Genomic DNA, 24,926 nt, shown 5'->3' with positions numbered 1-24,926 from the left:
AACACTAAAATTTTAATATATTCATAGAATAGCACATAAATATAACTTTTTAAAGATAATTGTTCTCATCTGTCTTCATTTACTTTTCACACAGAAATTGTATTAACAAAATCCAAAAAAATCTACAAAAATATTTATTAGTAATTCAATGGACTTGCCATTATTAATCTCATTATTGATCAACAGAAAGTATGGTTCATCTCAAATATTCAGGATTGGTTGTTTTGACTTAGCAGGAAGCACTCCTACTTTACACTGAAGTGCATTCTTAGTGCTACTCAGTAAAAAAGCAAATCAAATTTGGATCTCATTTATGAATTTTGCCTCAGGCATTAATTATTCATGGTACAACTAATATTAATGATGCCTTGATAATGTACTATGTATTTATCAGCTCTCACGCAGCAACTTTTGAAACAAATTGTCAAATAATCCTTTGAAAGCAAGATGGAGTGAATTAATTTCCATATTAAACTAACAAATACTGTACAGTCCTCAGGAAGATACAGTACTGGGAATATAACTAACTTTCCTGCAGATATGATTCTATCTACATATATATCTATATACATTTTTGTGTAAATATAATAATTTATAATAATATCTAACATAATAGCTTTTGTTTTATTTCATCACAATACTCTGGCTGAGAATACAGGGTCTTCAATTTTTATCACTATGTTCCATTTTCAAAAACCTAGCTTAAAATATCATAGGATAATATAGTGTTAAACTCACAAATCTTGTAAGGATTAATTTAAAATTTTCTCCAATCTCTGTTGTTTTTACCATGTCAGTACTGAAAACACCTAAACATTCTTTTGATTGTGGCAATTCCTTAATACTTATGTACTTATTCACACTGTATTCTTTGATAATAAATAATGAGATGTTTCCTTAGACTGGCACCATTTGTGAATGGTGGCTGGTATTATTTTTAGCTGTAGGTTTTGTCTACAATAAGGATTCTGTGATATTCAACATGATTGAATAGAAAAGTAAAGGTTTTTCTCACATTCTTTATGTTTCTCATTTCTTCCCGCTTATGAATTGTTTTTTATTGATGTAGAAATAAAGTTTTTACACATTTTGCCAGTTTGTATTTAATTCTAAATTTTCTTCAGTGTACTGTGAAGTTTTGTAATACATAAATATAAATGTTTCAACATTTTCCTTACTTTGCAACAAATCGCTTTAGTACAGATTCTGTTTTGTTTTCTAAGAGTTGAGCACAGAGAAAAGGATTTCCACATGCTCTGCAGCTGTAAGCTGTCTTTGGTAAGTTTACCATTTGATATATAGTTAAAGGAATTGCCAAACACATTTGTAGTGTTTCCCTTTATTATGCATTCTTTGATGATCTCTAAGAGTTGAAATATGAGTAAAGGACTCTCAGCCCCTTTTCATTTGTAGACTTTCTCCCCAGTATGAATATTTTTATGACTTTTAAGATTTGAGACCTTGGTAAAGCACTTGTCACATTCTCCACGATTGTAGGGTCTCTCTCCAGCATGTATGGCCCTATGTTTTCTAAGACGTGACATTCGAGTAAAGCACTTGTCACATTCATTACATTTGTATGGTTTTTCTCCAGTATGAATTCTATAATGTGTCCTAAGTTTTGAGCTATCAATAAAGGACTTGTCACATTCTTCACATTTGTAGGGTTTCTCTCCAGTATGAATACTTTTATGACTTCTAAGATTTGAGGCCTGGGTAAAGGACTTGTCACATTTGTCACATCTGTAAGGTTTCTCTCCAGTATGAATTCTGTAATGAATCTTAAGTGTTGAGCGTGCAGTGAAGGACTTGTCACATTCTTCACATCTGTAGGGTTTTTCAACAGTATGAATTCTATAATGATTCCTAAGTGTTGAGCTCGCAGTAAAAGACTTGTCACATTCTTCACATTTGTAGGGTTTCTCTCCAGTATGAATACTTTTGTGATTTCTAAGATGTGAGACCTGGGTAAAGGACTTGTCACATTCTTCACATCTGTAAGGTTTTTCTCCAGTATGAATTCTGTAATGATTCTTAAGTGTTGAACTCGCAGTAAAGGACCTATTACATTCTTCACATTTATAGGGTTTCTCTCCAGTATGAATATTTTTATGACTTCTAAGATTTGAGGCCTTGGTAAAGCACTTGTCACATTCTTCACAATTGTAGGGCTTCTCTCCTGTATGCACTGCCTGATGTCTTCGAAGTCTTGACATTAGAATAAAGGACTCACCACATTCTTCACATTTGTAGAGCTTCTCTACATTATAAACTCTCTGCTGTCTTCTAAGGGTTGAGTTCTCCAGAAAAAGCACAAAGGGGAGTTCATTTCAATATGGAGAATAAGGCTTAGAATACTAAACATTAAGAGACATATGAAGTACATGTACTAAGCATGAATAAAATGTCCAACGACAGTGAAGAACATTCAAGTAAACTAAAATAAAAATCCATGAACTAAAAGAGGGAGTTGAAATAAAAACTAAAGTATGAAAATTTAATCAATAAAAATAAATGTTTATAAAAAATAGAGAAAGAAGCCAAGTGTGGTGGCACACACCTTTAATCCCAGCATGTGGGAGGCAGAGGCAGTGATCTCTGTGAGCTTGAGCCCAGCCTGGTCTACATAGTGAGTTCCAGGCCAGCTGGGGCTACTAGGAGACCCTGTCCCAAAAAAACCAAAAAAAAAAAAAAAAAAAAATAGAGAAATAGATATACAATCAGTTATTTAGAAAGCCCAAATAAATACTGACACAGCTGTGTATTCCAAGTCATAGGCAACATATTAATAATACTAAGTAAAAAGTCAATACTTAATCCAGTTGAGAAAATATCAACATATTACAAAGTCAGAAAATTTGTAATAATATCATATCTCTTGTCAACAAAGACCAGAGGCCAGAACAGCATGAAATAATGCACAAATACATTTAAGGTAGTGACCCTGAACATATTAGCTAAAATTGACAGGCAGAAAAGGAATCTCTTCAGACTGATGGAGGAGGAGGGGTATTTGAAGAAAAGCACCAATTCACGGCAAGCAAGCCAGCAGTTTAGAATTTATGGAAGCAAACAGGATACACAGAGGAGAAAAACACTCGTTCATGGGAACAGAAGTCAGAATACAATTGTAAAGAGTAATTGATTAGCGTACCATGTCCCAGAAAGAATCCTCCATTAGCAATACAGAAAACAAAATAAGGCCAATATTAAAACTAATAAAAAAGGAAATAGCTATCAATGATTTCAATAATCAGAGCATCAGCAAAATCATACTGAATAAAAATCCTCTCTCAGTAATACTATTAAGTTAAAATAGCCTCTGGTACCAATATAAAGACAGAATCTAGAAGAGTAGGTTCAAGATACAAGTATCTCTTCTGTCCAAGAAACACACTTCACTGGCACTGAAAATCAGAAAACCAGAATGAATTATGGAACTCCAATGACCAGTTAAAAAGAATAAATAAACAAGTTAGAATATCAGTTCCCACATATCATAAAGCAGACCGTAAGCAAATGTGGGTAGAAGAGACAAAATGATCAGTACATATGAGAAAATCAGAAATTCATGCAGAGAGAACAATTGTAAATATTTTCCCTCTTCTGATAGACTCTATCCCTGATGGTCTCTTACTCAGGTCCAGATTTCTATGTATTCCAAGTGAAACAGAGGCATCTAAATATTCAATGGTAATATACAAAATGAGAGATAACCTGAGGCTTCTGTTTCCAGGTGGGGAGAGCTCAACCAGAATGTTGACCCGTTACTTGTACGTTGCACTCATCTCTGTTTTTAACCTCGGCATTGTCATTGGTTTAAGAGGAAATCTCAAAGTAGATATAGTTTGCATTTCCCTGATGGTGAAGGATCCTCTGCATGTAAGAACTTCATACATGAGTATTGTCTTTACATTATTTCCATCCTTTCCAGTCCACCACCAACTCCTGCCACGTCCCCTCCATTCCCTCTCACATTCTTGTCCTCTTCTTTGAATATTATTGATACATACTCATAAAATTATGTATATAATGTATTATATATTATATGTATTATATTATAGATTATGTATTATAATACACTATACGTATTACAATATATATTTTATATATATATATGATGCACTGAATCCATTTAGTGGTGTTCATGTGTACATGTGTTTAGGACTGCCCACTTGTTATTAAGTCATGTCACAGAAAGCTACTCCCTGGAGAAAGGTGATTCTTCCTCCCTCAGCATCCATCATTTTAGAAACAAAACCATTTACAATGCTCTCAAAAAAAAGTACCATGGGAAAAAAAAGCAGACCTAGGAAGTGAAATTCTTGTGTAATGAAATCTTTAAGACACTGGAATAAAAATGGATACCAATAGTTCATACTCATGAATTCATAGGATTTATACTGTGGAGGTGGCCATCCTATCAAAAGCAATCTACAAATTCAATCAAACCCTATCAGGCACCTTCATCCTGCATTTCAATTTCTACAACACAGCTATTTTAATAAATAGAGCATCGTATCAGCATAAAAAAAGACACATTCATATGTGGAGACGTGGAACAAAAATGATGACTGGGACGTAACGTCCATGCACGTATGCTCGAGTGAATTTTGAAAAGAAGCCAAAAATAAGCATTGAAGAAATGACAGAACCTACAATGGATGGGGCTCTCACACTGCACAGCTCCATGTGGAGGACGGAAACTACATCCTTATCTCTCAACCTGCCCAAACCCAATTGCAAATGGATTAAGGAACTCGAATTAAAATGTGATAACTTGGTAGAAGTCTCTGCCCTACATTACGGTGGGAGCTGAGATCTCAGCAGACTGTCTGACAGCTCCTGGATTGGCCTCCGAATGGTGGTGACCTTCCCCAGATCGCATAGTGCCCAATCCCCTAACTGGGATTACACAAGGCCCCTCTCATGTCCTCAGGGATACAACTCTCTGCCCTACAGTAGGGTGGGGGCTGAGACCTTGACAAACTGCCTGAGAATTCCTGATCTGGCCTCAACCTGATTTAGGGACTTGAGTCCTCAGCAGACTGCCGAAGAGTCCCTGATCTGGCTTTCTGCCTGGTGTAGGGGTGAGAACTCAGCAGACGGCCTGAGAGGGCCTGGATCTTGCCTCCTCCATGGTGGTGAGCTTCCCCAAATCATGCTGTAGGAAATACTCTAACTGGGATTACATGAGGCCACTCCCACGTCCCTAGGAATAGACCTCCTGTCCTACAGTAGGATAGGGGTTGAGACTTCAGCAGACTATCAGAAAGCACCTTGATGCGGCCTACACATGGTGGTGACCTTCCCCAAATCACGAAGTACCCAATCCCCTAACTGGGATTATGTGAGGCCCCTCCCACAAACCAGGGGTAGACTTCTCTGCCCTAGAGCAAGGTAAGGCCTGAGACCTTACCAGTCTGCCTGAGAATGCAAAATCAGGCTTCCCCATAGCAATATTCCCAAATTGTGCTGTGAGTACCCACTAGTAGGGGTCCAAATGTTAGAAGGAAGCCTGAGCAGCCCTGACTGGAGCCTGACTTGGGCTTCTGTGGGGGCTCCTGAGCAGCTGATCTGAAGCCAGCAGTTCCCTCTAAAATAAAATCTGAGAGAACCTGAAACCTAGACCAAGCACCTTTACATATCGAATAAGAAAAGGACCAAGGCATGCCAGTAATACAAACAGAAGAAAACTTCAACTCAACAAAAGAAGGCTTGAGTTTCATACCAGAATCACAAATAACAAAATAAACCCACTTGCCAAAATCACAACAGAAAAATAATAATATGGAAAACCAAAACAGTATGCTCCCACCAACTCCACCAGTCCTGTAGAAGAATTCTACAAGGAGAAACCCCTTGAGATAAGCCAGGACACAGAATTTAAAAGAACAATCATAAACATGATCAAGGAATTCAACGAATTTAAAGAACACTCAAATAAATCAAAGAACTAAAAGAAGATAAGGAGAAATCAAGCTTGGACTATGCTGTAAACTCCCTGCCACTGTGTGGGTGGCTTTCACAGTGCCAGAAGGTGCTATGCAGATGGCTGGGGGAGAATTGTCCCCTATAATTCTGCTCAACAATGGACCCTGTGAGCTGCAGTATCGACATGCCAAACAAGATGTTCCTTGTGCAATAGTGGTGCATCTAGCATATGTACAACCAGGAAATTTTCAATTGGATATAATGCCCATTCCTAGGGTGGAACACAGACCAGGCCAACCCCCTGTAGCAGGGGAGGTTCTAGGCCCCAGTGGGGAAGCCACTGCAATTGTTTTGTTAGATAGATGTGATGCACCTGTTAAATTACCATCCAAGCATTTGTGTTTATGCCCATAGATTATTAGAGCAGTCACTATTTAGATGTTCTTGCTTCTTGCTGTTTGTGTTCTTATAGTAGATGGAATCCCACCAAAATGGGCCAACAGCCCATGCAAAATAGATGATGCAGAGATCTGAAAGCCCAGTACTTGCCACAATGGGAGGAAGACCATTCCACACCTATCACCCCCTCCAAGGCTCAGGGTCTTCTGTGGAAGAGATTGGTGGAAAGAATGTAAGAGGTAGAGGAAGGAATGGAGTGTTAACTGAAAGTATCACTAAGTAGTCAAGGGGGGATTCAGTTACCCCTCCCATCCAATCAGTTGACCTTAGCTGCATCAGGGGAGGGGCTAAGGATATATAGGCCAAGAACACAATGAGGCACCCCTCTTGTCATATTTTGCAGATGTTGGGAAATCACAGGATCTATATTTGAGTGTGGACTTTAATGTAAAGCTGTAAATGGGGAGATTGGGGCATCCACTCTTCTGTAAGTAAATCCCCATGTCATGCTCTGTTAGCAAACCCATGAAATCATTATGATTTTCCAAAATAATAATAATGATAATAATTAACAATAACAAAAGACATTTTTATTTTTAAAAATGATACCCGAATCTGATAGAAATGAATGTAAGGAATATACTTGACCTTATTGATGGGGGGGAGGACTTTCTGAAGAGAACCCAATACTGAAGACACTAAGATCTCTCATATATGCACAGAAGACCTAATCCAGACCTCTGACATAGAAGGGCAGGAAAACTGCCCGACTGAATCCCTAAAGTTAGCATTACCTTGATTGGAAAACTTGATTGGAATACAATAACTTCAACAAAAACTGTACATCTGTTCCTGTGAGAGGGAAAAATGCAGAATTCCCAAAGAAACACCTGAAATGAATCCAACAACATTATCAAGATCACACATGATCACCAGTCTACTTCAATGACAGGAATGCAAAGTGGATCAACAGACACAGAATCCGGAATGGAATACGAACAGAGATAAGGACAGAAATTGCAGGACCAGCCTGGGAAATGCAAAGATGCATTGGTAAAGATCAAACATCACTTTATAGACACCATGAAGAAATGGGTTAAGAAAAGGAGAGAGAAGTTGAAAATAAAGAGAACGGATGTGACAAACTTGGGAGAACAATACAATTACGACAAAAAATGCATTTCTTCTAAAATCTGGTATGGTATGAAGGTGCTCACCCTCTGTAATATTACCCGATAAGGCCTTTGCTCTTTTAGAGCAGCAAGATATTATGAAACAAAATGGATTAGGATTGAAAGGAATAACTCAAAATTTCTATTTCAGTGACATGAGGCTATATGTAGGTGATCCTTTAGGCCCATGAATATGTTTTAGGTCTGATAAATGCTTTTTGGCAATATTGCTGGACAGAAAATCAATATAAAATACAGTAGATCCTAGGGGATAGAGGGATGGTATAGGGTAAAGCACTTGATGTGCATGCATGAGGACTTGAGATTGGATTTCTAGCATTCATGTACAATTCCTATCATGTGGCAGGACTCTGTACCCTCAAACTGCTGTTCAGAGAGAAACCTGGGGATCACTGTCTATCAAATCTATCCAAATAGAGGCTGAATTCAGTGAGAGACTCTGTCTCATAAAGTGAGGTTTGGAGCAATAAGAAAAAACATTCCTCTCCATACTGTTCCATATATGAATGATAAGCATTCCAAGATAATAAAATACTTCATTCACAATTCCTTCAAAACATAGTAAACTACCTAGAATCTACTTTAAGTAAGGAAATTAGAGACTTTCACAATGAGGAAGTTAAAGCTCCAAAGAAAGAAACTGAAAATAACACCAAACAATGCAAATGACATCCACGCTCATGGTTTAGCAAAAAAAGATAATGTGCAAATGACTATATTACTGAAGGTGATCACCAAATTCAATAAAATACTGATAGTACTCTCAGTGACCTATTAAAAACACTCTCTTAATAGGCAGGAAGATCTCTGAGAGTTCTCAAGGCCAATCTGATCTACATAGCGAGTTCCAGGCCAGATAGGATTACAGGGAAACCCTACCTCAAAAAGACTTAAAAAAAAACATACCACTAGTAAAATCAATGTGCTCATATTAAAAACCATGAGTATCCAAATCATCAGGTAAAAGAAAGAACAATGACCTGATTTCACTGTATACTACACAGCCATAGGGACAGAGACAGCATAGCCATGGACGCAAATCAAGCCATGTAAATCTGTAGAATGGAATCCAAAACCAGAAATAAACCATGTCTAAAGGCAGCCAATTTTTCCAAAAGGGCTCTAAACACACTATGGAAATACGCTCTCCTCAAAAATAGTCCATCAACCAGGTGTGGTGGCACAGCCTTTAATCCCAGCACTCAGGAGGAAAGGCTGGTGGATCTTGGTGAGTTTGAGGCCAGCTTCATCTACATAGCCTGTTCCAGGCCAGTTGGGGCCCTGTCTCAAAAAAAAAGTTCATCAAAACCTATTATCTAAAAGCAAACACTGGAATTACATTCATATCTCAAACCCTGCACAAAGTGAGTTGAAAATACATTTAAAAACTTAGTACTAAACCTGATATTCTGATAGAGAAAAACAGTGACAGTACTTCAAGATGTAGACATAAGAAATGAATTTCATAATAAGTAAGACTTCACAATCATCAAGTAACATCTTAATAACTATTGAATGGGATTTCCTGAAATTGAATAAGAAATTAAATTGTGAGCACAAAGAAAAGTAGCCTACACAGCAGAACAATGTCATCGCCACCTTTATTTCAGATGTTACATTAGCATAGACACGTTGAAAAGAATTCCAAAATTAAAGACTAAAATACCGAATTTCAAACGCCAAAACTAAAAAATGAAACGTAGTCCTTAAAGAAGAAACACAAATGGCCAGTAAGTATATATAAAAGTGTTAAACACCTTTTGCAGGCATTATGGAAATCTGCACAGGGTTCCTTAAAAATGTAAACATACAACTTCCATCTGGCATTGTTGTGCACATCACAGAAGAAAAGTCCCACCACCGAGATGCTTACACATCTGTGTTTTTGCTGGACTAGTAAAAGAGAAAGAAACTGAACCAGCCAAAATGTGAATCAACAGATGAATCAAGTGTAAACTGTAGTTGGAACACACACAAAGAAATTTTAATCAGCCAGAAAAAAATAGTCGTGACATTTTCAGTTATATTATTTCAGTGGCAGTATCTAATACATAACTTTCAATAATAACTATGAAAACGATGGCTGTCATTCTCCAACACACACACACACACACACACACAAACCAAGACTACTAGATTGGATCAAATTCGGGAGGATCTATTTGTTGACTCAAGAGTAAGTGAGAAACCCAGGCCCAGAAAGACAAATACCCCACATATTCCCTTTTATGGATCCTAGATTTAAATGTTAATTTCGAATCTTGGGAAGCTAGAGAGTGGGGGGGAGATGAGGGGCAGTGGCCTTATATGTAAAGGATGGAGTAGAACACACATGACGTAAAGGTGGGGTGGAGTACTGGGCCTTAGAAGATTAAGCAGGGACAGAGGATGGGGAAAGGGGCAGAGGAAGGTATGTAACTTTTGAAGGAGTATGAACATAGGTACCCTGCATATGTGGACAAGTCCAGAACACATGGGTTATTAGATGGAAATGTCAGTGCCAGGGATATGTGCATCTCTACATGTTACTAGTCATGGAGGCCGCAGGTACCTCCAAACAACACAGCCTATTGCCATTGTTCTCAGTTACCTACGATAACTAGATGGTATGACCCTATTGCAGAAAAGATACCACACTGTGTTTACAAGACATAAAGAGATTAAGCAGGAACATACATAAAAGCTTCCTCCCTGATGACTGGATTTCATAGTGAGAGAAAGTGCTATGCAGGACACTGCAGGTAAAAGCCATCAATCTTCTCCCTTTGTGAATCCTGCATGCCATAATACTGACCTAACAGGCAAGATATGACCACCATCCGGTGCAACAGGTCCACAAAGGTTACTGGGTTTTTGCATTGGAATGGAGGCCTACTGTGCACAAGGAATTCAGATTTGGTACTACAAACCTGGTGAAAAGCTCATGGTTCCAAAGGTCATACACCCCAGGGATGAACCTACCACTGCTTTTCCTGAACATGTTGTCATTCTGATTTCTAAATACTGATTCTTATACCCAAAGATAAGTGCTGCTCTCCACCTCGGCCAAAGAAGCATCTGTCTACAGGGGGCAGCTGTTAATGCAGAGGGGCATGAGTGGTCAAAGTGCCGAAAATAAGTGACTATTGCATCCTCAGACCTAAATGGCACATCCATGTCGACTCCCCACCCCAGGCTCAGAGACCATCCTCAAGGAGGGTGTAGAAAGAATGTCAGAAGTTAATGAAGGGGAAAAGTTCTATGAAGAGCTGACTTCAGGATGTGACATGGTCATTACACTCATGAACAATGCAGCTATGGTTTCTTCACAAGATCAAGTAAAGAAGACAGGTCAACCTTCCGAGTCAGCCACAATTGGACTCAGTCAAAAACAGAGAATCAGGAAGAGAACAAAAGAAAAACAGTAGAGCAAATGACCCTGGAGGGAGACACAGGCACATGGGTTGAGTGGCGGGGGGCAACGTGCGAATCATGAAGCAGAGGGGATGATCACTTCTATGCAAATTTTAAAGGATAAAGAAATTCTACATAAAAAATTATTTAATTAATTTCTAAAAAACAAAATAACTGGTATGATGTGAATTAGGTGAATTTCCTTGAGCAGACAGACAGGCGTTAGATATATTCTTGCATAACATGAATCCTAGATGTAATTTTCATGTATGTGTGTGCAGGCACAGTTCATAACGGTAGAAACTTGAGATGTGAAAATCACATCCCAAACAGTGGAAAGAATAAAGAATAATGGGAAAAATGCCATGTGAGATGAAAGCATGAAATTGTGTATCAGGAGGACAAAAGTGACTGTGACTGTGAGGGAGGACAAGGAATAGGCAGGGCAGTGAGAGAGGGGGCTCAAAAACAGGAAGTGTGTGGGAACATGCAATACAGAAAGTCTTGAGTTTTAAAGCTGATTTAAAAAGTGAATATATTAGGATCTTACCATCATATGCTGGGTGTCAAGAGCATGGGCAATGGCCAGTGTGGTTTGAGGGGCTATGGGATCCCAAGTCAATAGCTTTAATAAAATGAGTGCATTCTTGGCATTGGGCATTTTCTTTTCTAACCTATGGTTTCTAGTAGGGGTAATGTGCACCTGTTATAAGGTATCTCCATTTAGTATATGTTAAAAATGTCTGTGAATATACATTAAGAAGCTTCTATAGTGGTAGGGTTAGAGAACCCTCTGAATACTCCCTCCTCAGCCCTGCCCTCCCTTAACATCCCCATTGAACCCTTCCTATGCTATTATTCCCCTTCCCCCTGTATATCAGTGCATTCTGTCTCGCTTCCCATGAAGACCCCACACCCCTCCATGGCCATTTATTCATTTTCTGAGCTCTCTATTTTCCAATTGAAACATGCACACCTAGGAATTCAAAGCTACCAGTCACCTATAAAAGAGAAAATGCAACATGTTTCTTTCTGGGTCTGGGATACCTCACTCAGGAAGATTGTTTCCCCTTCTAACCAGCTGCCTGTGAATTTCACACTTTTGTTTTTCATAATGGCTGAATGACATCCCATGTAAACATGTTATGTAAACATCCCAAGCTGTCATTATATATTCATAAGTGGATAAAATCTGGGTTGTATGAAGGGCAGCAATGAACATGGAAGAACAGGTATCTCTGTTGTATGTAGAGAGTCTTTGAGATACAGGTCCAAGAGCAGTACAGGTGAAAGATTGACTTCCACCTTTTTTGAGGAAGCTCCACCTGATTTCCATTTTGGCTGCACCAGTCCGCACTCCCATCAAAGGCAGAAAAGTGTCACTTTTTCACACATCCTTGAAAAACGTTTGCCAATTGTTTGTTCCTTAGATGTTAGCCACTGTGAGTCAGGTAATAAGAAATCTCAAAATGGTTATAATTTGGATTCCCCTTATGACTACAGATGTAAAACATTTTTAAAGAATTGGGCTGGAGAGATGGCTCAGCGGTTAAGAACACTGCTCTTGCAGAAGACCCAGGTTTGAATCCCAGCACCCACATGGCAGCTAACAACTGTCCATAACTCCAGTTCCAGGGGATCCAATAGCATCTTCTGTCCTTTGTGGAAACTGCATGACATGGGTGCACTTACCTACATGCAGGCATAACACTCATACACATAAAATAAAAATAATAAATAAAATACTTTTTTTAAAAAAACCAAAACATTTTTAAAGAATTTCTCAGGGTTTTGCATTTCATTCTTGGAGAACTTTCTGTCCAGGACATGGTCCCATTTTAAGTTGAAATGTATGTTCTTTTGATATTTAATATTTTAAGTTTGTTATATATTCTAGACACTAGGCCTCTGTTAGTACCAGAAATTGATGACAATATTCTGCTGCTGAAGACAGTCATGAAGTATAGAAAAAAAAATTTTCTACATAGAAGTCAAGCTGGTACTGACTTAAAAGCTTCATCGCTACTGTCTAGCCTTCATGGTGCTGGAAGGTGCTTTGTATGCTATGACAAGAAAAAATTAATCATCAGCCTTACCCAGCTGTGAATTCTGTGAGCTACAACAACTGGCCTGCAATGGTTTGTGCTTTCGTGCAACAGTGACAATAATATTGTGGGAGTAGTTAACCACATTCTAATTGGATTTAAAGTCTCCTTCATAATGTGGAACCCATATCTGATATTGATATCAGCCTTGGGGATCACAGGAGAGAACATAATTCCATTATTCAACTCAATATATATGGTATTAATCTGACTCCTAATGACTTATTGTTATGCAAATGATTAATGCATCTCTAAATTCCCACTAGTAGACCTTCCAGATGCAGAACTTGGTGATTCACATGAAGAAACATAACTGGTTGATGTGCAGATAATTAGACTGCACAGTCCCTATCCCTGAGTAGGATACTTACATCAAAATTCTGTGTCCTAACTCTCAGGGATCACTGCAGAAGAGCAGACAGAAATATTGAAAGAGCCAGAGATCGAGGAATAACACAAGGAAATAGATTTGCAGACAGCTGGGAAGTTACTCATATGAACTCACAGCAACGGTGACAGCATGCACAAGTCCCACATAAGCTCAAGACAGACAAACTCTCAGCACAGACATGGGAAAGTAGGTAAAATAGCGCAACCCTACTTGAGGAAGTATTGGCCAAGCTACTCAGAGGGGGAGGAAGAGTCTCTTCAAGGATATGATTCTTCATATGTTAACCAGACTGCAGTGGATATATATATGGAGAGACAATTAGGGGGAAAGATAGAGTGAGAACATGAAGTTGGGTGGTGGGGTTAGTAAAGGGGGTGCAGAAAGGGAAGAGTCTCTAAATATGATCAATATACACTATATGATTTTTTTTTTGATTCAATAAAAAAGAAAAAAATTGAGCCGGGCATGGTGGCACATGCCTTTATTTGCAGCACTTGGGAGGCAGAGGCAGGCAGATCTCTGTGAGTTCAAGGCCAGCCTGGTCTACATAGGGAGTTCAGGGCCAGCTGGGGCTACAGGGAGACCCTGTCTCAAAGAAAAAGGGAAAAACTGAACCCAGAGAATACTAGCCATTTGAGTGCAGTATTTCCTATATGGTGAAAAGAGAAATTGTCCATGTGTACAAAATTCTCAAGTAATGTATGAACATTATATTTTTAAAAGAAAAACAGTGAGGGGCTGGAGAGATGGCTCAGCGGTTAAGAGCACTGATTGCTCTTGCAGAGGACCCGGGTTTGATTCCCAGCACCCACATGGTGGCTACAAACCATCCTTAATTTCAGTTCCAGGGGAATCTGAAGCCCTCTTCTGACACCCGTGGCACTGCATAACACGGGTGCACTCATATACATACAGGCAATACACTCGTACACATAAAATAAAAATAATAAAAAAAAATTAAAAAAAAAAAGAAAAGAAAAACAGTGAAAACATTGAATCATCTACTATAGCTGCTCAGAAATAGAGCCTGAGATAAAATACAGTGTTTAACAGTATTTTAGTGGTAAAATGAAAAAATGTGCCCATAATAATTCCAAAGATCCTTACAGGAATGATACATGAAATGATTTAAAGTGAAAAACTTTCCAAGGTGTGCTGAATGGTGGACACCTGGGAGATGGGCCAAAATTGAGTGAGAAGAGTCATGCGGGACTCTTACAGAGTCCTATATATTCCCACTCTTTTTCTTATCATTTTTTTTGGCATTGTCTTTCTGTAGCCCCACCTGACCTGGAACTACCTAGGTAGGTACACCAGGCTGAGCTTGATCTCACAGACTGGCCTGCTTCTGCTGGGAAGAAAGGCAGAGCTGCCAATTCCTAGTCTTAACAGCTACTCACATTCAATGATTGTAGAGCCTTTTAGAACTCATTGGTTGGTAAAATTAATATCAGTGTAATCACATATATGGAAATTTTTCTAAGAGAATTTTTTAAAAAATAGACATTTTAAGTTAAAAGGCCCAAAAACCTATTCAATTTAAAGAAAATCCTATGACTTTACTATTACACTTGAGGGCTTGAAATGGCTGAATACATTTGAACAAATGGGTTTCTTTTTCCTTTCTGCAAATACTATTTCCCTACAGGGTGAATATGAGGAAAGAATGGAATATTTTGGATGTCATCATTAGACATCACATACAGAGTGATGGAGTGACAGGACTGATTGACTCAGCACCGTAAAGAAAGTCAGGAGGGAGCTGGAGAGATGAGTCGGTGGTTGACACAAGGAGCATGTGAGCAGCATGAGAAAGCATCATCCCAAAGAAGCCTAGACTGACTCACGCACAACAGGAGGATGTGCAGCTTCCCACACTCAGAGAACACTCTCAGGATGGACTGGGCAATACAGCAAGTCTCAAATATTACACAAGCTCAGGGTTTCTCCATCTCTTTTCTCCCAAATCTGGGACACAGACATCAACAGTAGGAAGAAAAGAGGAATCCACCAATGTCGTGTGAAAGTCACACATACTAAACACATTCTTATCTAAAATAGAATAAAGAATTTCATGTTATACAAATATTCTAAGTAAGTCTCATCAGGGGTTACAGTCATTTTGAAAGAAATGCATCAATTTTAAAACAATAGGAATCAGAAGAACACATTTTGAAGCAGAAACAAAATGAAAGATGCAAAATTTATTTATTTCAAAATATGTTAAAAACTTCACTTACTAGGCGTTAATATATATCACAGAATGGATGAAATCTCTTAGGGGATGTATAGGGAGTGCAAGTGGGGGTATAAATATGATTAAATTGTTTATTAAATATACAAAAATATATATATTAAAAAATGTTGCAAAGGAAAAACACAGAGAAAAAAATCAGGTATCTTGCACTGGTAAGAAATGTAATGTGGGAGATCTGGAAAAATTAAATAAAAAATTAAATGAGTGAGATTTGCATACTAGTAATTTCCACATAATTCATGAGCAATAAAAGAAGTCATTTGACATTACTACAGGACATATCTTGATGAAATTGCCATAAATTAAATTATCAGAAAGTCTTTCTGATTCTGAAACAGACTATGGCAAAACCATGTTCAGGTCTTTATCCCTCTTTACTTAAGACCTCTCACCCGGGCCCATCCTTCACCCACTCAAACCTACCTGGTTGGCTACAGTCTCCCCTCTCTTCACATTCCAGGGCTCTTTGCTTTGCTCCAGACAGGAGACCAGAACAGGCTTACACACAGCAAGACCTGTGTAGGAGACAGAGGCACATGACACTTGCTGGATTCTTTAGAAAGTACTGGGTTTCTAACACAGCACTGTGCTCCAAGGATAATACAGCAAAATAGAGAGGACTCTCCAAATAATTTCTCAATTATTCTTTTAGGACAGACTTATTAGATACAGAGGACTTTTTTCAGTTTTTATATGCTGAGTTCCATGATTGATTCAAAACACAGCTATGGAAATGGAATTTTAACATTATGGCTACAGTATATCATGTACTAATGGGTGACTGAAATTAACACCAAAAATAATAAAGATGGATTATATTTCTAACAACTGAAAATGGAAAGAAATGGTAAACATAAACATGCTGTTCATGATGCCCAGACATTCCCAATGCACTAATTATGAAAGAATTCAAGAATGATTCAGCAAAACTAACATATCTACCAAGTACACTGCTATCTATCAAAGGATGCAGAACAGTAAAAATTCTGCAAGAAAAATCTCCTCACCTACAGACACCAGATTTCTGTAGTTCTCCAACATCACCTCACTGTACAAAGCCCTCTGAGCAGAGTCTAGGCATTCCCACTCCTCCTGGGAGAAGTCAAAGGACACATCCGTGAAATTCAATGGATCCTAAAATGAAAAATGACAACTTGACCATGTACTGACAGGGGACTGAACCCAAGGAAAAATAGAGATAAGTAATAAAAACATTCTGAACTACAGGAGCAATCTAAATTATTCAAAAGGATATTTCTTAATGTAGTAACTCTCTATAATCTACTCCCTAGATCTGTGCAAGAAAGAACAGCATCGGATCCTCCAAATTTTTATGCAGATTATGATTTTAAGGAGTGTAGCACATAAATTAAGCCCTCAACACAGGAATACCATTTCCCTCCTGTATTTATAGCATACAAGAGCAGTTGAATGCATTTATACCATGTAAAGTCATGCTGATTTATAAGTCTGCTGCATGAATTCAAATGTTTATAACCATGCACTGTAGTCTTAGCTGAAACATGGATTTTGGCTTAACAGGATTTGTGGCTGGGCCTGACTAAACCCTTTCCTAACAGAATTTGCAGTGAGGCCAGTGACCCAGGAACAAAGGACACTTTCTCTAGCAGCGCAGAGCAGATAATGGCGGAAGAATAAAGGAGGAGCTTAAATGAAGAGTGCCATGGATGGTGTGCACTGTCCCTCAACAGCAAGAACAGACACAATCCTTGTGACGTGTGTCCTAGAACCTGCATGTAATGTAGACATTATAGAAACATTAGCTCATAAAATATTATAACAGAATCTTTTTATACTACTTTCATTTTTTATCTTCATTTACTAACTTAGAATTTATGTAGAAGGAACCCACTGTCTGACTTATGTACACCACAATAACAGGATTTGAGAACTGAGCTCCTCACCACAGAGAGTAATGAAAATATGAAGACAAGATCCAACAATGACTGAACAATGTTGGTGCAGCATATTCAAATGCTTCCAAAATCAGTCAACTACATGTGTGTAGCATTTGATAACCAGAACTCTTTCCTGAGGCTCAACGAACCAGTAATGGAGGCAGTGCTGTGATTGAGTGTGAAGTAGAAATACCAACAGAGAGGAAGAGACCTGCTTCAGAATCTCCACCTGGAGAACTCAGGATTTAGCAAACAAATGAGCAAGGTTTCTGTCTCCAAAGAAAAGAAGAAAACTAGAGTCATGAAAGGAGAGATTCTGCATTAAATGCCATGATTCATGAGTCCATCCTCCTTAAATTGAAGACCAGCATGTTTCAATGTTCACCTAAGATATCAGAAATGTTTCTGAGATGGTTTGTCATACATTCATTGGATTAGTCTGGAAAAAAAAAAACTGAGGACAGAATGGAGAGACAGCTATGCTACATAGTGATACATATGTAAAGAGCTGATGTGGGTGTGGTGTGGTGGTGCAGGTATTTAATAACAAGACTCCAATGGCAGAGGCATGCTGACATCTGTGAGATCCAGGCCAGCCTGGTCTACATAGCAAGTTTGTCATACATTCATTGGATTAGTCTGGAAAAAAAAAAACTGAGGACAGAATGGAGAGACAGCTATGCTACATAGTGATACATATGTAAAGAGCTGATGTGGGTGTGGTGTGGTGGTGCAGGTATTTAATAACAAGACTCCAATGGCAGAGGCATGCTGACATCTGTGAGATCCAGGCCAGCCTGGTCTACATAGCAAGTACTCCAGCCAGAAAAGTGTATAAATCTGAAATGGTAAATATATATATATAGACCCCAGTCCATCCTCCTTGGGAAATGAAAACTGAAATGTTTGAAGTTTCACCTATGACATCAGAAGCATTTGAGAGATGGTTGTTGATGAACTCCTTGGATTAGTCTGGAAAACATAAGCACTGGAGGACAAAATGGAGAGGTGGACATGCTACACAGGTGATACACATGAGAAGAGTTAATGTGGCCCGGGCATGGTGGCACAGGCCTTTACTCCCAGACCTCCAGGGGAAGACGCATGAGGACCTCTGTGAGATTCAGGCTAGCCTGTTCTACATAGCTAATTTCGAGATCAGAAAAGCTTACAAGTTCAAAATACCAAACATTTAGAGAAAGAAAGTATATGTGGACCAGGCCCTTGGATGAATTTACCTGAAAAGAAGCCATCCCTCTCCTCCCTCTGTGAGTTTCCTTGCCAGGCAATCGTACATAAACTGTCTTCTCTTTCTTTTGAGAGACTTCCTTTCAGTTCACTGAAAATCCATGTCACCTGCCAACATAAGAAGAAGAAGCACCTCAGAAAACAAAACAGGCTGTTCTCAGTCTGCACTCGCAGTAGATGTGCAGGAAGAAAGACCTCAACATGGAGACCCCATAGAAGTTTCTGCTTTCCTGCCTTCCAGTGGACGCCCTGCCAGCAAGATCAAGAATTCCTACTACATTCACGAGAATGTCACTGCCTCTGAAGAAAGACCTCAACATGGAGACCCCATAGAAGTTTCTGCTTTCCTGCCTCCCAGTGGCTGCCCTGCCAGCAAGATCAAGAATTCCTACTACATTCACGAGAATGTAACTGCCTCCCCTCCTTACCTAAACAAGGCAGAGTAACACAGTTTTCATCCTTTGGAATACAGACTAAACTAAGCTTTCCTTCAGAAGCACTGGCAGCTGACCCCCAGCCTCACTATCTTCTGCCTGCGACTGTTAATGAAACAGCACTGATGCTTCTACATAGCTTCATAGACAGACTCTGGGGGTCGGGGGGAGGCACAAGGGAGAGTTTTCCTTTTAAAGGCTAAAGTTCAGGAGTCGTTCACTGTGAATTTTAAAAGTCTATTCTTGGGGCTGGAGAGATGACTCCAGGTCAAGAGGTCAAGAATACTGGCCACTATTGCAGAGGACCTGGGTTGCGTTTGCAGCAGCCACATGGTGCTAACAACTGTACTTAACACCTGTTCCAGGGGTTCCCACACTGTCTTCCCGCCTCCACAGACATGGCTCACATGGCTGCGCTTACATATATGCAAGCACAACACTCTTGCACATAAAATAAATAACTTTTAATGAAAATGCAATCTTTGTGTGATGACACAATATTTTATGTTTATGAGGTGTCCCTGATATTTTGTGAGACATATACAATTGGAAATTGATCTAATCAGTCATTAATATAGCCACATGTACAATTTTATCCTTTCCTATGGTGAGTGTATCCAAACTGATCTGTTCTAATAATTTTTAAGATATAAAATGCAACTTGGAGAATTTTATTTACCTTATTGTCGCATACAATAGAACTCAGTTAAGCCATGAAGCCGTGACACTGTGTCTGTTATTTACCCACATTCTCCCCATTCGCTGAAAACTGCTATTGTACCTTCAACATCTGTCATCTGTCTTTTCTTTTTCTATTTCTCTTATGGCTGAGATCATGTAGTGCTTGTCTCGACTTCCTTCACCCGATATAGCATCCATCAGATCAATCCTGTTCTCAAGTGTGAGAGGATTCTACTCTTTCCTATGATGGAATTGTGGTGTATTCTTTAGAAATATCACATTTCAGTAAATCTTTCATTTGTTAATAGGCATTTAAGTAGAATTCCTATTCAAACAGTGCTGCCATAATTAGGGAGTGCACATATCTCTATGCCGTTTTGAATTCATTTTCTTTGAGTACCTATGCAGGATTTGGTGTAGAATCCATACTTCAGAGAGAACACCTGTGCCTTGTTTTATGGCACCTGTCTTACCTCACTTAGTCCAGCCATTTCTAGTTCCATTCATTTACCTGCAAATTCCTTGATTTTCTTTTCCTTTACCATTGAGTAAAATTCCAATCATAAATGTACTAAATTTACATTATCCATTCATAGACTGAGGGACATTTAGTTTGTGCATCTGAATTTCAAAGGAAGTAGAATGGAAACTTTTCTTTTAAACTCTGGTTTAAATGTGTCTCTTCTGATGAACTGGGAGGGTTTTGGTTGACATTAAGACTCTCACATTATTGAAATTTCATGGGCAATATTGAAGGAGCCATCAGTTTATAATACTCAGGCTCATGAAGCAGTTTTCAATCCCGAAGCTACCTTGTGACATTTCTTCCAGTATATACATTTTAATATGAGAATTCATGCAATGGTAATTGTGTTAATAGCCAATTTCAAAAATGTATGTAGAGAACAAAATATCACATTGCACCTCCTAAATACATATAGTTTTTCTTTGTCAAAAATTAATGTTAGCTGAGAGAAGTGGTGCGCGCCTTTAATCCCAGCACTCAGGAGGCAAAGGCAAAAGGATCTCTGTGAGTTTGAGGCCAGCCTGATCTACATAGCGAGTTCAAGGCCAGCTGGGACTACAGGGAGACCCTGTCTCAAAAATACCCATCCCATGGGGCTGGAGAGATGGCTCAACGGTAAGACACTGACTGCTCTTGCAGAGGACCCGGGTTTTTTTCCCAGCACCCACATGGTGGCTACCAACCATCCTTAACTCCAGTTCCAGGGGAATCCGAAGCCCTCTTCTGACCTCCACGGCATTGCACAACACTGGTGCACTCACATACATGCAGGCAATACACTCATGCACATAAAACAAAAATAATAAATAAAGTATTTTAAAAATACCCCTCCCCCCGAAAATTAATGCTAAGGTGCTGGAGAGATGGGTCAGAGGTTAAAAGCAATGCCTACTCTTGCAGAGGAACCAGGCTCAATTCCCATCAGCTAACAACCATCTGTGACTACGGTTACAGGGGAACTGACCCCGTCTTCTGACCTTAGTGTGCATTGCACCACATGGTTGCATTTACATACATTCAAGCAATACACTCAACACATAAAATAAAATAATAAAACATTTTTTAAAATTAATATTAAAAGGGGGAAAATCCTGTAACTGCATTTTAATTTACAGATGTCTGACTCCATGTCTCAGAAACGTACTTTCTAATAATTGATGATAACCTTTTTCCACACTTATAATGTGTGCAGGGCTGTGTCCCACAGGACCACCTTCCTTTTGAGTGTGTTTCAGGACATCACCATCACCCCCAGTACCCCAGGTGGTCACAGCCTAATGCACAAGACACCAAGTGCTCTAGCACCTTTGTATGCCTGTTCTGGGTGGCTCATGATTTGAGTATTTAGAAAGTACCTGGATTTCTAACACAGTAGTGTCCTCAATTGATAAAGAGAAAACACAACAGGGAATTATATCAATGATTCTCCAGTTGGAACATTCTTTCAGAACACTGATATTTACAGAGCTTCTTCAGGTTGCATAACTAGTGTTCCACCTCTAATGACAGCTCAGCCCAAATTCCAGGTTGGAAATGGAACTTTATGACTGTGTGATAATACTATGTGCTATAAAGTTTCTGAATTTATCATGGAACAAAAATGAAAGAAGTGTAACCCCTCCAAAGGACAAACGAGAACAGACACAGTTACATTACAGTGTTCTTTTCTCCTCTGAGGATTTCACTTTGAGATGTGATACTGATTCACACAACACACACACACACACACACACACACACACACACACACACATAGTAGTTCCCCAAGGAACTCTGAGTATGAGTAAGAAATTCTGTAAGAAAAATATTCCCATCAACCAAAACAAGAGAGCTGTAACTCCACAATCAGGTCTCTTTACAAAGCCCTCTGAGCAGGATCTAGGCACTCCCTCTCCTCCTGTGAGAAGCCCACAGCCACATCAACGTCAACACATCCTGAAATGAACAATAACAGTTTGACCATCTGCCCACAGGCAGATTGCTTTTCTTGGATCAAGGAGACCAAAGATATTGAGAGGCATTTTCTGATGTAGGGAGGATCATAGTGTTCTGAAGATCCTTTTGGACATTGCCATATTCTCTAATGTGCTCTCTCACTGTGGAAATGCCATGGCAGGATATGCTCATATTCTTATGGACTGACTATAGGGTCTGAAATTAAGATCTCAACATAAGATTATACATTTTAATGCTGGATTCATATCATACATTATATATTCCAAATGGAACATTAATGGTGAATTGAAAGTTTACTTATTAAGAGTTAAGGCTTACAACTATAACTGTGGCTGTCCGCTGAAATATAGGTTCTGATGCAATACAATGTAGAATCATTCCTTGTATGACTATTTCTAACAAGCTCTCTAGGGATGGCATGTCCCAGGGTCCAAACACCAGTGCCTCAGATACAGAAAAGTAGAACATAGGAGTCAGATTGCCTGGATGACTTTACACTGGAAGGGCTTTGTTGTTTCCACAACAGCAAGCGGGGAGCCATTGACTTGAAGTAATTGTTGTACACTGGAGATCACTCTGCCATATTTGTAAACATCAGCGCATTAATTAGAATAATTTACTTGTTTACTTTTATGAGAATATTTTGAAACCATAAAATTGCTGATAAAAATCAGGATTCGTCTTAGTTCATATGGTCTTAAATTTAGTTGAATGTAATAACCTTTAATAATCTAAAGGTTTATTAGCGCTCCTTGCTGTAGATAAGCAAGAACAAAGTTTAAATCCCGGGTGAGTTTCGCGGACCTGTCTCTGCTCCGAGCCCCCAACTCTGACTGCAGAGGGTCCCAGCCACTCCGATCACATGACCAGGAGTCTTTCCCGCGGCCTCAGGTTCAGTCCACACTCTCCTCCCACCTGCCTGCCCCTCCGGACCCGCCCCGCATCCGCTCTGCACCAACCGCTCCACTTGGTTCCTATGACCTGGTGAACGTTCGCATGCAGCTTTGATTTGGTCCGGATCCGCCCACCGCCTGTTCAGCACTATTCTGGACGCCGCCGAGAGGAGTGCTGCCTAAGTCGGTGTTCAGTTTTCCAAGACCCTGAGGTCCGAGTGTCACTCTGGACATTGGCACGTCTCTGCCTTTGCTCTGGCCCCGCCCACTCCGGTCAGTTTTTGACAGGAAATGCATGTCTCAGGAAGTGTCACAGGAAGTCCATTGCTGACTAACCAGGCCCTGAATTCTTCCTGCAGCGTTCAGCAGTCACCACGAGAGGGCTGTCTTGCCGTTTTCCTAACAAGTTTGCCTTCCAGAAATCAAAGTTAGAAGTGCTTTTAGGTAAAGCATAGAAAATTCCTGTTTAAAAACTCACGGAAAGGAATATGCAGGAATTTTAGGACAGCATTAAAAGGCAAAACCTATAAATTATGGACAGAGAAGAAAGAACAAAGAAATGGGTGATATTTTAAATTCAATCACACAAGAATGTCTCCCAAATCTACAGAAAATTATTCACCAAGTACAAGAAGTCCACGGAACATCAAACAGAGAGGACCAGAAAAGAAACTCTCCACAGCACATCATAGTGACAACAGTAAAGACACAGACTAAACAAAGGTACTGAAAGTTGCAAGAGAGAAGGCCAAGTCCCCCACAGTCAGACCCAGCACAATGACAACAGGTTATTCAGTGGAAACTTTTAAAGCCAGAAGGGCTTGGAAAGATTTTTATTTCACAACTTCCAACACTGACTGTTACACTTCACAAAACTACTGAAAGAGAAGTAAAAGCTTTTCATGACAGAGACTAAAGGAATGTATAACCACTAATTTCATTATTTTCACTAAAATTCACATTTTTAACCTTTCTTCATAAAGGCCATCAGTTATGCTCATGCCAATTCTTTCTTTTTGAGTTCTTATGTAAATTTATTTACCAACAGTTAATATTTCAAAATGTGTGTGCATGTTACAGTTCTGCATTTCATATAAGACAACTGTGCCTGCAGTTTTTCCACTGGGTGTTTTTACACAGATTTGAGTGTGGACTTTACAATGCAGCAGTAAAGGTGGTACGCCCATTCTTTGGTAAATAAGCCCCTATCCTATCCTCTTTTAAAAAAATAATAATAAGTGAACTGTAAAACAAACAACAAAAGATTTGTAACAGCCTGAAACATTTTTAATAAAATTTCTTATATTTCTCTGGAAAAAACAAAATAGAAGTCTTGCAGATTAGTCATTTTTCCTTACCTTCTATAAAGAATGAAATAAAGGGGCTGGATATATGGCTCAGTGGTTAAGAGCACTGGCTGCTCTTGCAGAAGACCCAGATTCCATTCCCAGTACCCATATGCTAATTAAAAACCATTCACATTTCCACTTTCAGGGTAATGAAAGCCCTCTTCTGGCCTCTGCAGACATTGCAAGAGATGGGTACAATTACATACATGCATGCAAAACACTCATACACATAAAATAAATATATCAAAA

General features: G+C 39.1%; 1 protein-coding gene across 1 annotated transcript; it reads right to left on the bottom strand.

Moving 5' to 3' along the window:
- Window positions 1-6: 6 nt before the first annotated feature.
- On the bottom strand, window positions 7-24,274 carry LOC108491806 (zinc finger protein 492-like). Its single transcript, XM_029556664.1, has 4 exons — window positions 23,395-24,274; window positions 16,680-16,806; window positions 16,096-16,187; window positions 7-2,300 (listed from the first exon to the last, which is right to left on the bottom strand). Exons 2-4 carry the CDS (start codon window positions 16,711-16,713, stop codon window positions 1,404-1,406), a joined length of 1,023 nt encoding a protein of 340 aa, XP_029412524.1. The 5' UTR covers window positions 16,714-16,806; window positions 23,395-24,274; the 3' UTR covers window positions 7-1,403.
- Window positions 24,275-24,926: the final 652 nt, after the last annotated feature.

Source organism: Nannospalax galili, unplaced genomic scaffold (assembly GCF_000622305.1).
Source record: "Nannospalax galili isolate Female #2095 unplaced genomic scaffold, S.galili_v1.0 scaffold3947, whole genome shotgun sequence".
Taxonomy (NCBI): domain Eukaryota; kingdom Metazoa; phylum Chordata; class Mammalia; order Rodentia; family Spalacidae; genus Nannospalax; species Nannospalax galili.
The sequence above is the reverse complement of the archived record's forward strand: the minus strand, read 5'-3'. Positions and strand labels throughout refer to the sequence as shown.